General features: G+C 42.5%; 1 protein-coding gene across 1 annotated transcript in view; it reads left to right on the top strand.

Annotated features, from left to right (window-relative positions):
• The window catches only part of efemp1 (EGF containing fibulin extracellular matrix protein 1), a 29,062-nt gene extending 13,632 nt beyond the window's left edge, over window positions 1-15,430 (top strand). The window contains exons 5-11 of the mRNA XM_083897835.1: window positions 5,254-5,376; window positions 5,505-5,624; window positions 6,620-6,739; window positions 7,025-7,144; window positions 10,913-11,039; window positions 11,130-11,322; window positions 12,806-15,430. Coding sequence (XP_083753961.1) covers window positions 5,254-5,376; window positions 5,505-5,624; window positions 6,620-6,739; window positions 7,025-7,144; window positions 10,913-11,039; window positions 11,130-11,322; window positions 12,806-12,967 — 965 coding nt within the window. The 3' untranslated portion in view covers window positions 12,968-15,430. The remainder of the gene's footprint in view (window positions 1-5,253; window positions 5,377-5,504; window positions 5,625-6,619; window positions 6,740-7,024; window positions 7,145-10,912; window positions 11,040-11,129; window positions 11,323-12,805) is intronic.
• Window positions 15,431-15,642: the final 212 nt, after the last annotated feature.

Genomic DNA, 15,642 nt, shown 5'->3' with positions numbered 1-15,642 from the left:
CTCCACCCTCTCTCCTCATTTTCCCCCTAGTTCCACATCTTCCACTCCTCTGCTGGACGCCCTTATCTTTCAGAGTCCCACTCTCTCTCTAACAAGGAACTTGTTAGATGATGTTAAATGAAAAATAAAGGGGGGTGGGGGGGGGGGGGTTATCTGACCTCAGAGAACACAGTCACTTCTCGCCACATGTAACACATCATCACATTTGATGACTTGTTGCAATAAAAACTTGTTTTCCTGTGTAAACTCTACGGACTGTTCTGTTCTGCATGTGGTGAGCTGTGGAGACTTTATGGGACCTAAAAGCTAGCTTGCACCCACTTGTACACACACACACACTTTGACTTTAACTTTGAATTGGCAGCTTCTGAAAGGTTTAGCGACAAAGTAGCACTTAACCACAAAATATTCCCGTGAATGAATGTTTGGATTGCGTTCAGCACATGTGCTTTTTATTTAGAGCTCTCGCGGAGGGGAGCGCGGAGGACGGCTCGGACTCTTCTGTTCTTCACAGAACTCCTCTGAAACAATTTACAGTCGCTCAGTTCTTTCTCCAACACTTTCATGCTTCCTACACCTCATGTAGCAAAAGCGTTGGAACGTAATCCACCTGCACCAGCGGCGACACCTTTCATAATGAATGGTTCGCTCCCAGGTAGCCATGACTACGCCGCCTAACATTGTCAAATTCATTGTCAGTAAATCATTAAAAAGTCAGCCTGATTTTATCGTAGTTGGCGACGATGTTAGCAAATCCTGCTATAAGGAGCTGATTTGTAACTCAAGTCTCCGAACCATATGTGGCTCCCATTTTCATCCTGAACAAAGTCAACGATGCCAACTACAATCAGTCAGAGGAAATGAGAGTTGAAACCGAGGGATTACCCTCTTCTCCGTCAAGATGATCTGTTGTCGACGAGTGCGGCGAACCGCTTTGTGTGTTCCACCGTTATAGCAGTGAATCACCGACTGCTGCTAACAGTGACAGCGGCACGGGGAGTCAGATTAGGCCGTAACTGAGAGAGGTGGATTATCGTAACGTCCTTCAAGTTTTTCAACGATAGTTAAACAGCAGCTGTGACAAAAAGCCAGAAAATACAGGAAGCACCGGCTTGGCCATTCCCATAGCTCCAAAACTACTACACTAGAGTGCAATTCTGTCCATGATAAAGATGTTATATGACAATACAGTGGTTCTGAGGTACTCATTTATGATATATAAAGATGTATTCTTAAGTAAACAGGAAAAAAAGTAATTTCTTCACAGTGTTTGTTCACAACAAAACTTGACAACTGTGATCAAGAACAATATCCTGCAAAGTCTTAAATTATTGCACTCATAGCAATCCATTGGCAAAAGAACAAACATTTCTGGACCTAAAAATACAGCTAGAAAAAGATGCTTCTCTTCTTTTCAGTCAGTGCAAATAAATAAATAAATAAATGAAGCTGGATCATGTCAAGGAAATGCATGAAAATGAAATGAGGAAATGAATGTCGGTCTGCGATATTTCTGCTCTTTACCTCGCAGCATCCAGGAGGTTTTAGTTGTTGCCAAGGAACGTCTTCTGGTACATGTCTGTGCTGGGAAAAGGTGAAACTGACACAAACTTGGAGTCTTTTGACCATTCAGAATTAAAAGATGATTTACGTTTAGGGAATTTCTGTCAACTATCAAACAAAATATCTGACATAATTGATCAATGACACTTTTAGACAATTATTTGTTGTGCCGTAGATGGAGATCAAGACTCGTTTTCTCCTTAAATTGTTTAATTTTTTACGTTTTGGAGAAAATAAAAATGGCGCAGGTAGCCTACTGCTCTGCTTGCTAAGTAAAGCTAAACTGCGCTAAACAGAAATACAGGTTAAATTAAAAACCTTTTAGACTTATCATTCCTGGTGCATCGCCAGATTTATGCAGAGCTTTGACACTTCTTTGCCAAACAGGTCGAATTATAGACTTGCTTAAGACTTTGGTTTAAGACCAAATGACAGCAAACATTCCCGGCAGCTTGTGTGTGTGTCGTGCTAATTAGTTAACAAGCTAAACCAAAACACTGTACATTCTGGCAAAGTTGCCAATGTACAACTTTGCCAAAGTTGCCCCATTTACGTGTCTTTCGCTAAGACCGAGACAATTCACGAGCGTCACAGTGTTGTCTGTTTCTTGGCGCGGCGACAGCAATAACAGACAGGATTTTATTTTATCAGGAACTTCAGACTTGTGTTGTCAGAATCCACTGCCAGAAGGCAAGGCATTTCCAGTCTCAGTGAATCACCAAATACCTCCAGGAAGTAGGTGTGGTTGTGATTCATGGCACTTGATCCCAGCTTCTGACTGCTGCTGTCTCCTGTCTTAACTATTCGCTGTTGTCCATTGAAATACTTTTTGCTCCATATGTGCAGCAGTGCATGCACCATATGTGCATTGTCACTCTCACATCTTTACAAATGATCTGTTAAACCCCTCAAAAAACAATCTCTTGACCTCAAAGGCTCAGTGCTGCAGGTGGGTCAGTATCCCACAATGAGATCCCACTGCAATCCAGGCCATTTGATTATTTTTCTTGGTGCCAGTCATGGGCGCACTTTCCCACATGTCTTTCAAGCCACATCAGAGCACAGATCCTCTTAGGACAGCACTGCTTTTATCTTGGTCTGGGCATTCCTCTTCCCTGTGTAAGTCGCACCTGTTGTCTCTCAGTTGCACCTTCAGATAAGCCCTAATGTACTTTGCTTATCCTGTCAGCGTGCCCCTGTAGAGCCCTCTGCTCTTTCCTTTCTTTTAAGACAACTCAGCTTCTGTCCACCTGTTGCGTCATCAGCTCTCACACAGCAAATAAAGCCACTTTCTCACCGGGCACACCGGGTCCCAGTGGATGCTCGAGGCTGTGGGTGTGGATATCTGTGGTACAACAAGGTCCAGTCCAATGTGTGATACCTATTGGCGAGACTGCAGGTGACCTTTCCCATGTGCTTTAGGTAAACTATGGTGGCCTTTGCATACCGGAAAATATGTCCTTCTTCTTCAGGCCCTGGCATACTTCCGTACGCACCGTACACATGATGCAAATTGCCCAGATTTTGGAACTGCATGCAAAGAGCGAGTTGGGTGTGCGTGGAGAGTATTAAGCCCCGTTCTCTAAGCAGAAAAAAACATTTGGACAACAGAAGAAGTAGTCGCCAAGGATAGTCATCCGAGCCTCGACCTGGCAACCCTCGACAGGCTGACACCCCGACTACCCTGGGAGTTGTAGCATCGTTTGCTTGTTATTTGGTAGGAATAAGTCCTATTTCCTGCATCCAGACCACCCGATGGAGAAGCACTTTGACGCGTGGAAGTACAAAAACCACGGGCTTTAGTTTGCGTACACTGACTGGGACAAGTTGGTGTAGTGGTTTGCGCTTTTGCCTTTGCAGCAAGAAGACCTGGATTCGAGCCCCGGTAGCACCAAGGGCCTTTCTCCATGGAGTTTGCATGTTCTCCCCATGTGTGCATGGGTTTTCTCCAGGTTCTCCGTGTTCCTCCCAGTCCAAAAACTGGCGAACTGTCCAGGGTGTGACCCGCCTATCGCCCTATGTCAGCTGAGATTGGCACAGCACCGCCCCACGACCTTCCTGTGGAGGGTAAAGCGGTAGAAAATGGATAGAAACACTGACTGGTTTGTCTGTTTCAGCTTGCTGTAGAAACAAGACACGGTGCAATGCCTCTTTTGCACAAAATTCTACACTTGTGCAAAAACAGAATCGATGTCGATAAGCTCTCCAAACTGTTACACTGTGGACTTTTGCTATAGTTACTCTCTCTTTCCAGCCTCCTGCAGGAGGTGGGACAATACCAACCGTGTCAGCAAAGAAAGGACAGCGTGCAGCTTTAGGTTTACCGCACATTTTCCACTTAGGTTCTTCTGATTATTGTTATGTGTCAAATCACAATGCAGAAAAAAAAAAGAAGTGTTCCTGTGTGTGGTATTGAGGATAACTGTCTGTCATGCTGTTACACTGATGCCCACTGGCTGTCTGCGTACACTATGATGGGCTGTGTCAGACCACCCAGGAGGACTGATGATGGGCCCACCGGGATGAGAGTATACACTACGGGTGTATTTGTAGTGTGTGTGTGTGTGTGTGTGTGGAGGAGAGAGAGATAAAAGTTCAGAAAAAAAGTGGGTAAGGGGGGGTTATAGTGAGAAATGACTTCTGAAAGAAGCTGTGGCTTTCACAAACCAAACTTTTTGTAGGATTAATGTGATAGAGGGAACTTTCCACTGATGTGTCATCTATTTTAGTCCATGCTGGAAAATCTAAACTTAACTAATAGCATAAGGGGAAAATAAAGTATTTTTGGAGGTCTAATCAATTGTGATTATGTCAAACATTTTTTGGTCCTTTGCAGAGTAAAGAGTAAAATCTGAGTTGGTAACTTATGAGTTTGCACTTCTGTGACAGCAAATTATGGTTTTGAATAATTAAGGACATGTTTCATCTTTGTGGCAGGAGCTTTGCGATGTTATTCTTAAAATTAAAGTCACAGTTCAGGTTTTGCCTTGGATCCAGATCCATCTTTCTTCCTGACAACAAGGCTAACTAGCTAAAACAGAAGGAGAAAGATATATTAATTAATTCCCAGGTCTATCACTTAGTTCAAAAGTGTCACTTTGTGATTTTGGTGCTTTAAATCCTTCTTTTGAAAATATCTCATATCATATCATGTAGAAGTCACAACAATTATAGCAATTTTGGCTTCTCAGGAACGTGATTGTCAGATACAAAACAGTTACCTGCTGCTGTTCCCGCACAAGGCAGCTCCAAGTTTCATGGATGCAATCTGGGCAAGTAACGCTACATTAAAGATTGATAGATAGACAGCACATCACTTTATGTAGTACTGTAGAAACTTAAGTGTCTTGCACAAAAGACAGCACTGCTTCTTTCTCCTCTCTCTCCCTCACACACACATAAACTTCCCCCTTCAGAAATCTGTCCTGTTAGCAGCAGATATAATCTGTGTTTTCCCCCTTCACTCTGCAAAGCTGCAAAATAAAAGCCCTCTTTATTTAATCGCTCCGCTCTCTGTGTGTGTGATGGTGTCACTGATGATGTTTTCTCTCCACAGAAAACACTTCACAGATCACAGAGAGTGCGTACAGTACAGTCCAGACACGTCGCTGCGTTGCTTTGTCTTGTCTTGCACACGCGAGGCGTTAAGTTTGTGTCGAGTTACCTTTGTTGTTTGTTTTTTCGTTGCAGACGTAGATGAATGTGCCACGGGTCGACACACATGTGGCTCTGATCAGACCTGCTACAACACCAGAGGCTCCTACACCTGCCAGTGTCCTCCAGGCTACCAGAGGACCGGAGACCACTGTGTGGGTGAGTCACTCACTATCTTTAAAAAACTTATTTTATTACCTGCCTTATATACATATATATATATATTTGTATGTTACTGCCCATTTTCATTAACTCTAGCCTGTACGTTTGTGTGTTTTTTCTGGCAGACAGAGACGAATGTGCCATGACCCACTACTGCATGCACAGATGTGTTAACACCCAGGGCTCGTACTACTGCGAGTGCAACGCAGGTCACAAGTTGGCCAGCAACAACCACAGCTGTGTGGGTAAGTCACTGAAAAGCCGTGTGTACTTGTGTGTGTGTGTGTGTGTGTGTGTGTGTGTGTGTGTGTGTGTGTGTGTGTGTGTGTGTGTGTGTGTGTGTGTGTGTGTGTGTGTGTTGGTCGAATTACATTAAAAAAAACTTGGCTCTTGGCGCTTTGTTATTCACATGCAGAATGCGTCAGACATTCTGTGCTAGAACAGCAAGTTTTATTGCGATGACGATGGCGGTTATGGTTATATATTCATTTATTTTTCATTCGTAAACATTCACATAAAGACAGAACTAAATAGGTAAGAGTAAAATAGTGTCGTATACACATTCCCTAGCCCCTTACCCTAACCTTAACCATCACAACCCTAATCCTAAACCAGGTCTTATAACCCTGAAAAAGGCATTTGAAGATGTGAGGACCAGAGAAAATGTCCTCAATTTGCCCAAAATGTCCCTCACATACGGGTTACAGCTGTCTCAGTGAGGACACCTTATCCACTAAATGCCTATGCCTAACTTTAACCTAAACTTTATTCTAACCCTAACCCTGAAACCCAGTCTTAATATCCTTGTTTCCCATGGTTTATGCATCATGGTCCTCATAAAGATATACATACAATTACACACAAATAATCATAAATACACACATATTGTGCATTATAATAATATTAAGCGAGTTATAGTCTTTAGATGGTAGATAGATGGTCTTCTGCATACCTTAGTTGTTTTTTCACACAGAAAACATCCGCTCACTTGATATTTTCTCTTTTTTGGAGAATCTTCTCTAAAACTTTAGACACGGTCGTGCATTAAAATGTACGTAGCTCACGCACCGACATCCATGTCATGTTTAAAGTCACTTAAATCACTGTTCTGCTCCTTTCTAACACTCGGTTTGATCTTTAGCAACTCAAATTACGACTGTGACTACATCAACTTGTGTTGTAGAGCAGTTGAACCTATGGTATACCTAATAAAGTGGTAAAAAAAACGTTTGTTTTGCAGATGTGAATGAGTGTGACGTGCAGAGTCCCTGTCAGCACCATTGCTATAACCTGATTGGGTCCTTCCTCTGCCAGTGTGACCAGGGCTACGAGTTGGCACCGGACATGGTCTCCTGCCAAGGTAAAAAAAAAAACATACAAACACACACATTTCCTGTGGTGAAAAAGAGCCATTTTAACACTAATTCAGATCAGGAAGAGTGTTAAATGCATCCTTTTTTGTGTTCAAGTGTCATTATTCCAGAATATTTTTGGTTTAAATCTAGGCAGCCCATGCCCAATCAAAGGTTCAAATGTAAATTGGTGTTAAAATGACTATTTCATACGATTTGAACACTGCAAAAGCTACTGTGTCGGAGCACACTCACACGTTCATTCCCATTCTCAACGCCTTCTGCCTCCCCAGATATTGATGAATGCGGCTTCTCCAGCTACATGTGTCAGTACCAGTGCATCAACAGCCCAGGGAGCTACACCTGTGAATGTCCAGAAGGATATCAACTCCAGGGAAACAGGTTTTGTCAAGGTACGAAGCTTGTCCTCCCCTTTTTCCCTCTCCCTTTTCCCTCCTATCAATCTTCTTTAATCCCCCTCTCAGTTTATTTATTTATCCATCTTCTCTCCTCCTCTCTGTTTTCACACACAACACAAGATGTTCCCGAGCGAGTGTTATCCACTCTGCCTCCCTTCCCATCTCACTCTCCCTGAACTCTTTGAAGATAATTGTTAAAGGAAACCTGATCATCCCTTCTATCATCCACTGTTCTAGCGTTCAGGGCAGGAATGAAATCCACTCTCGGCCGGTACTGTCATGGAAAGAATGCAGAGGTTAGAAAACCCAAACAGTGTAACTTTGTGTTGCCCCGCTGAGCCACCTCTGTCAATGTATATGCATGATGCTGGTTTCTTGAAGAGGATTTATTTGAAGCTCCGGCGTTCTCTCAAAGGGTGAGCTGTTATTTTTTTCTTCCCCCCCCCTCCCCCTCGGTCAGGTGCAGGCTTTACAGAGGGAGCCATGAATTCAGACTGTTGTGTCAGGGGGGACCTTTAGGTGATGAATCCCCGTTGGTGTGCCAGAAATAGCCCTGTGGTTTGGGGCACGTTTGATCAAGCTATTTTCACGGTGCTGCAGGAAAAAAGGGCTGCTGCAGTTCTGCCTGTGTGGGATCGCTGCCTCACAGGGGGCTTCCCTCTCGTCTTTCCTTGCATCTTCACAGCTGCTCCGAATGCAGCTACCATCTGAAAACACGATCCCATAATTGTACATGTGCTGAACTTTGACTCAGGATGGGTATCATTGGGATTTTTATACACTACCGTTCAAAAGTTTGGGGTCACCTATACATTTTTTTTGTGTTTTCCATTAAAAGTCACACTTTTATTCATCAATAGACTTTCAAAATGAATAGAAAATATAATCAGGATTAGGGATGAGGCAGATCCGATCCGGTATCGGGTTCCGATACAGACATAATTGATGCATCAAAAATTTCCGATAAAACTGTAGAAATGTTCGATCCAATCCGTCTGTGCTTTAATGTCTGCTGAAATGTCTCCACAAGTGATTCCCTGACTGCTCTGATCGCAAAACATGGAATGGATTTCCTGAACTGAGCGTCTCAATGAGAAGCGGAGTAATGATGCACAACTCCGTTCAGGAAATCCATTCCACAGTTTACAGCCAGCTAGCAGGCGAATTGACCAGAAGTTAACCAGGAAATCAGCTCCATCATACTTGCCTGTATAAAGGAGTTTATTAAAGCCTTATATAAAATCAACAATGATGATAATAATATTAAAGCAAAAAGAGCATCCATATCGGAATAGTATCGGTATCGGCAGTTCGCCAAATTCAGGTATCGGATCGGATCGGAAGTGAAAAAAAGTGGATCGGTGCATCCCTAGTCAAGACATTGACAAGATTAGAAATAATGATTTTTATTCAAAATAATCATTTTGCCCTTTCGTCAAAGAACCAGCAAAACTGTTTTCACCTGTGCTAACATCATCGCACAAGGGTTTTCAAAGGTTTTCTAATCATGCAATAGGCTTCTAACGCCATTAGCAAACACAATGTACCATTAGAACACTGGAAATGGGCCTCTATACACCTATGTACATATTCCATTAAAAACCAGACGTTTGCAGCTAGAATAGTCATTTACCACATTAACAATGTATAGAGTGTATTTCTGATTCATTTAATGGACATTTCTAAGCCCAAACTTTTGAACAGTAGTATATCAGTCGCAGGTTCATACTGCCAAGCTCTGGCACAGTTCCTATTCATTCTAGATCCGTTCAGAAACCTTAGTGCTCTCAGAGAAGTAGCCCAGGTTCACCCCACTTAAGTAGAACTAAAGTACAACTACCACAACATGCTCTTTGTTTCCTTTGCTGTTTTCACCAGCATGTTGTCCTTCTTTCTTCCTCTCATCTATAACTTTCATTGACGCCCACTGATGACATAACGGTTCACAAGGAAAATCCAAGCATTTTTCGGGTTTTCCTCCCACTGGGTTTCCCAGTGGGAGCCAACCTTTCGGGTTTCCAAACTCATTTATTTTCAGCGTGAACGCACAAGCCAGTTCTGAATCTGAACCGTGCTGGAGCTGTGCCAGTGGTAAAGCGCTGTTATTGATACTCTTCTACAATCTGGCGCTGACGGCGCCTGAACGCAGAGGTGTGGTTGGTGGAGCTCTTACCTCACCGCCAGAGACCAGGGTCTTCTGTTTTGGGAAGGGTTGTAAATCTTTTACAATAAACTTGTCGACAGCCCCATGACATCAGCTGTTTTTTCCCTGTTACCTCGTTTGTACTGACTCCCGTGGCTGCTGCTTGACTAACGTTGCTTTTGGGATTATTTAGCAAATAAATTAGAAGTTTAAAACGGATGCTAACAGCGTCTTGACAAGTCGCTTTACACATTTGACCAACACGGGTGTTACTTTCAGTCGAGCTTCTATTAGGAGTACACTGCAGTTCTGTTAGCAGCAGCAGAAACATTAGCTTTATAAAAAGTTAGCTAATAAAACATTAGCTTGGCTAAAGTTAAATGATGCGTTCACACCAACCGGTCAATAGCACCACGGGATCACTTTAGTGCATTTTTGTGCATTTGCATCATCCTGGAAGTTGGTCTATTATTATTGTCCGTAGAGGATAGAAGTGACGGGACATTTCTTTTTGCTATCAACCATGGCTAATATCAGGCGCATCGTTGCATTCTATCTCTTGTGGAAACGTCTGCACAGAAGAAACTGCCATCACGTGTGGTTTCACAACACCGTCCGACTTTCACCGCTTACTTCTGGAGCTCTGTGTGGATAAGGAACACTTCCAGAGATACTTTAGCCTGACGAGCTGACGCTCCGCAGCTGGGACGAAACGCCAGTAGTTGGTACCAGCTAGCAAGTCGTCAAATTAGCTGCTTGTTGTGTTTCTACTCTGCAGACATTTCCACAAGAGATAGAGTGCATATAGCAACTTGTTTCTTAGAGCTCCTGGTGGCCGCACAACAAAAGTATAATTCTGGGCAGAGTCTGGCCACCGGCAAGTACCTAACGTCAACCGCTAGAATATCAAAATTTCACCAGCGCTTTGAGATTACAATCTCGTAACCTCCACATTTCAAATACTGGCCTGGCCTTTCAGTGGAGGGCGTTTTCACTGCGCTAACAAGCTAGCGGTATGCGTTTCACAGGGCGTAACAAGCTATATGCGTTGGGGGAAGCGCAGATTTATCCCCAACTTACCCCCAATGTCAGTCGATGCCAGTCGAGTGTTAGGGTTAGGGTTTGGTTTGGGGTTAGGGTAAGGGTAATGTTTAGCATTCTGTATTGTGTACGGCTTTCGGAACATAGGGATTTCGGAACATAAGTGTGTAACCCAGCATTACATTTACACTGCATTTGTAAGTGTTAATTATAATACTTTAAAATTAAGAAAAGTAAGCCTAAACTTTGCTTACTGGAGAGTAAACAACGCATCAGAACTTTGACCTTAAGTCAGTAACTTGATTGTAACAAAGTAGGAGGCGGTTGGGATGCAGAAAATGCTAACACACCCTGCTAAATAATAACTGCACTAGAATTTTCTGATTGTGAATTGTTTGACCAGCTTATATCTACTTTAGTACTGATTTAAAACCAGCTTTTGATACCCATCCCTACCTTTGACTCATGAAGTATGTGGAATTTGTTGGAGGAGGAAAAACAAGCAGTGCTTCTGCTATTTTTGACTGGTCAACACTACATTTTTCTCTCTCTCTTTCTGTCACTCTGCCAATCAACAGATATAAATGAATGCGAAACAGGGACCCATAACTGCCAAGATGACGAAATGTGCTGGAATTATTACGGGGGCTTCCGCTGCTACACCAGGAACCCCTGCGAGCCGCCTTATGTCAAGACCTCCGAGAAGTCAGTCAAACATCATCATCCACTTCATCTGTTTCAGTTACACTAATGTCGTCGGACGTTCATCATCATCGTGTGTTTGTGCGTTTGCAGTCGCTGTATCTGCCGTTCTCAGACCGAGTGTCAGGGTGTCCCGCCGTCCGTCGTCTACAAATACATGAGCATCCAGGCGGAGCGCAGCGTGCCCGCGGACATCTTCCAGATCCAGGCCACCAACATCTACGCCAACACGCACAACACCTTCAGGATCAAAGCTGGGAATGAGGCGGGAGAATTCTTCCTGCGGGTAAGAGCTAATAGAAGCTATTTTCTTTTTTAATCCTCCCACTGTTTATCTGGCATGGACATCTGGGGAAGGGTGTGACAAGGTAATAATCAACTAATTAAATGCTAAGATTTCTTCGGAGATTCAAAATCTGTGGTTTAAAGCTAAATCCGTTAAATGACTCACATTGTCCCACTGTTATTATCTTCCTGACTCCACCTCGTAAAAGCAATTAAGCAGTCAAAAAAATACAAGTATTTTTATCCCATTGATGGTTGCTAGAGATGCTTTTACAGACAAAGAGAATGTGAATGTTTGTGGAACTTATTTTAGTTTTCAAACCAACAAAAAATAATCTGTTCTCTGGCCCAGATTATCTCATTCCTGTCAGTTTTATGTGTTTCCCTGCTCCAACACACCTGATTCAAATGTTCAGCTCATCAGCAAGAGCTGCAGAAACCTGATAACGACCTATTTATCTGAATCAGGTGTGCTGGAGCAAGGGAACCTATAAAACATGCAGGGCGGTGAGTCCCCACGACCACAATTGAGGAAACTCCAGTCGAGCTTACACGCTACCATACATGAAACATTTACAATGCACATGCTTAACCCTTAAATACACATTTATTTGTGTTGGCTTTTCTAGAACATTTGATCCTTTTTTTCATGCATATTGTTGCAAACTTTATGTCACGCTGTGCATTTTTGAGTCTACTTTAAACAATGTTAATGGTGCATTTTGTAATAAATCTAAAGCAACTGGCCATAAAATCCTCCTAATATGTCACAGAGACTCAGGAATAATGTTCATATAACAAACTGAACTCACCAACAACAACAGTACAGCCAGAATATTATTTATTAAAAAAAATATTTTGCAGACCGCAAATCATTTTTATGTTTTGAAATCATGTTTTGGCATGTGGCGCCACCTACCGCCGTCTACCAATCATTGCAGTCAGTAGAATCTGAGCTGCCGAGCAACCAGTTACAAGGGTTGCCAGTTACGTCAGAAAACAAAACCTAAAAGACCTTGGTATTTTGAATTTGAATGTAGTAACCGTTTTTGGCCACATTCTTACATATGGCACCTATAACTAAAATACTCACACTAACTTCACCTAAGCACAAAAATGTGCTCATTGAAACCCATTCAAACCAGTGTTTTTGATGCATCATGACAAAAACTTGGCAATTTAAGGGTTAAAAACCTTTAAAACAACAATAATTTATACCATTGTATAGCTTGTACTTGTATGAGCACATTTTGGTGCTCTAGGTGTGTTAACGTCAGTATTTCATGAAATATGACATAGCAAAAAAATAACAAGTCATGCATATTCACGTACACCAGACTGCAATAATCAAAATAATCCAGTTTGCATGAAGTATATTGAAAATTGTTCATTTATTGTGTTTCTTAGATCATAAAATATAAGTGCATCATGCCGAAAAGTTGCACATCTCAGGGTTAAACACTCGTCGATTGTGCTTTTTGCAGCGTTCCAGCAACGTGAGCGCCATGCTGGTGCTAACCAAGCCTCTAGCAGGCCCCAAAGAGTACATCGTGGACCTGGAGATGATCACTCACCATCTGACCATGAACTACCGCTCCAGCTCACTGCTGAGGCTCACCATCATCGTCGGCCATTACGCTTTTTGAGCGGCACATACATAAGTCTCCGTAGCCTCCATAAAGTCTGGTTCAGCAAAAACAACATAGCAGCGTAGCACAGATGACGCCTTTATCCGCATTAAAAATACTGTACATTTTCATAAAATACATGCAATACATACAAGACCGACCAGTCCATGCTGTCCTGTGACCACTGGGCATCTTTTTCTCTTTATTTAATTTAAAGAGCCTGACGAGGGCATAAGAAAGAGGCTGTTTGCTACTTCCATACCTGAAAACAGTGTGGAGCAGAACAGTCACATTCGGGAAAAGAGGCCTAGTGGACACACATCCTAAATGGGATGAGTTTGGGGTTTTTAATGCAGCAGCAGGACCTACATTTATCACTTTATTTTGGACCAACAAATACTTTACACTAACCTGTTGTAATAAAGAGAGAAGAATCCTATTTTCTATATTCATGTACATGTCAAATATCAAGCTTTTTTGTTGTTGTTTTTTGATAAATGTTGTCGGGGGTTAGGACTGCTGCGCCGCGCTCTTCATGCAAGTTTCTGTATAGTTTTTACTTGTGATCGTTTTCCAGAGACGTTGAGAAGTGTGAAGGGAGGGAGTTGAGAGAGAGGTCGACTTTGTACGTGACAACGGCCGAGCGTCACGCTTAAGTAAGAGAAAGGAAAGGCTCAGTGGATGTGGTTTAGCTGTTTCTCTGATGCAATCATTTTTTGTTTTGTTTGTTTTTACTTGAGAACATGCACATGAAATGATGGCTTTGATTTCACACACACACACCTTGGCCACAGCTGATCCTGAACCAGAGGAACAGCACAGGTTCTCTAATGCTGCTTTTCCAATACACGGCCCCAGCACGACTCGCCTCAGGCTTGGCTTTTTTTTTTGCTTTTCCATTAGTGATAGTACCTAGTTCCTGGTACTTTTATTTAGTACCTGCTGTGGCGAGGTTCTAAACGAGCTTAGCCAATGAATGGTCTGAGAATCAAACCAAACAATGCCAAACTGTAACTGAATCAGTTGAAACGACTTAAAAATCCTCAAAACGTGCTTTAATCTCCAAAATTTAACACGGAAATGTCTAAAATCTCAACATTTCACAGAGGAGTCTGGTGTATTTAGCCTGCGATTGCTGCTGTAATTTCAGTTCAGTGAACGATTCTGTAAACAAATCTTTTTAATGAAGCGATTCTAATGATTCAGTTACACCCCACAACAACAAACCACGAGTTTGTGTGTTTTTGTCGCGTGTAAAACCATGCAGTCACGCAGCCTCGCAGTGATGACTCGGCCCATGTTGAGGAGATGCTACAGTAATGGACAACCGACCGCACCGTGTAGAGTTGAGCCGTGCTGGTACTGTGTCGTGGAAAAGCACCAGGTTCTCTGCTGTGTATCTGGTCCACGTGTAAAAAAACAGGGGATTATTACAACGCCACCACACTCTTTGGTAAGAACAAGTGTCATTATTCACTCCACACAAAACCACACGTTGTCACCACTGTCTGTCGAAGTGTAGAAAGTCATCCATCATTGCCTTTTAAATGTCTTTTATGCGGTTTTCAGCAGTGATCATCATCATGCAATAGTGCCTTAGAGATATAAACACATACAGTACAAAAGGACAAAATGTAACACTAATCCAGTCACTAATGCTGTCGAGATTCTTCAATGTTCTAATGTCTCTCTTCTTCTATTTAAAATCTATATTTTTGTCACATGTATCTTTTACGTCAATTGTACTCTGGAAGAGCAACAACAACAACAAAAATAATTATATATATATTGTCGATTAAAATGAGAGGATAAATGACGTTGAAGCCTCTGTTTTTATAAGAACTGGGTGAAAAGTTAGGGTCAGAAATGTTTGTGTTTGTGTGACTTTCCCATATTGTACGGTGAAAATGCAGCGACTGCACAAAACGCTCCTCCGATGCATGATTCAGGCATCTGAATTATGATAAATCCAGTGAACGTGGTGCTCTGGGCATCGCGCTCTATCTATCTTGTTTAAACAAACCTAGAGGGTGCACACACACACATATATATAAATATATATAGTTATATAGAGTATGTGTGCATAGGGACAAACCTCTGTGCACACAAACACACACGCGTTTAGATGTGAAATTGGCTGGGCGTGGTTTTATGGTAAGTTGTTACTCAATCATTGTGCTGTCGAGAGCTTTAGTCAGAGCAGCGCTGGGACGTGTAAGATGATACATGATGTGTCATTGTTCCCCTGGCTCCATCTCCCCAACTCCCTGCTCAGTAAATCCCATGCTTTCTTCTTCTCCTGCTGCTGTACGTGCACGATTCAACCCCCAGGAGAACGTCGGTGCTCACCCCTGCTTCTTCGTAAAGCTTGACGTTACATTACGTTTCGAGGTCAGAGGGCCTTGAGCTGAATTTGGCCGCAGAACACAGCAGGGAAAGAAAAAATTGCGGAACGTTCAGTCACTCGGATGTTTGTTAACCTCTGTCATCTCCTCTCTCTGCAGCATCCCAGTGATGCAATAAACTCGTTTTTCCGTGTGTTTCTTGCTGTTTTTTTATAGTCTCTGAACTTGTGTGAGGTCAGAAAACTCATTTGCCGCAATTTGAAAATGTCAAATATGGCCAAAAAAGTATGTACGAGTGGACGTATTTGCGTGCGGTCTTTTCTTTTATATTCGGTGTGAGATTCTGTG

This window comes from Microchirus variegatus (genome assembly GCF_963457635.1).
Source record: "Microchirus variegatus genome assembly, chromosome: 11".
Taxonomy (NCBI): domain Eukaryota; kingdom Metazoa; phylum Chordata; class Actinopteri; order Pleuronectiformes; family Soleidae; genus Microchirus; species Microchirus variegatus.
This window is presented reverse-complemented; position numbering and strand designations above follow the sequence as displayed.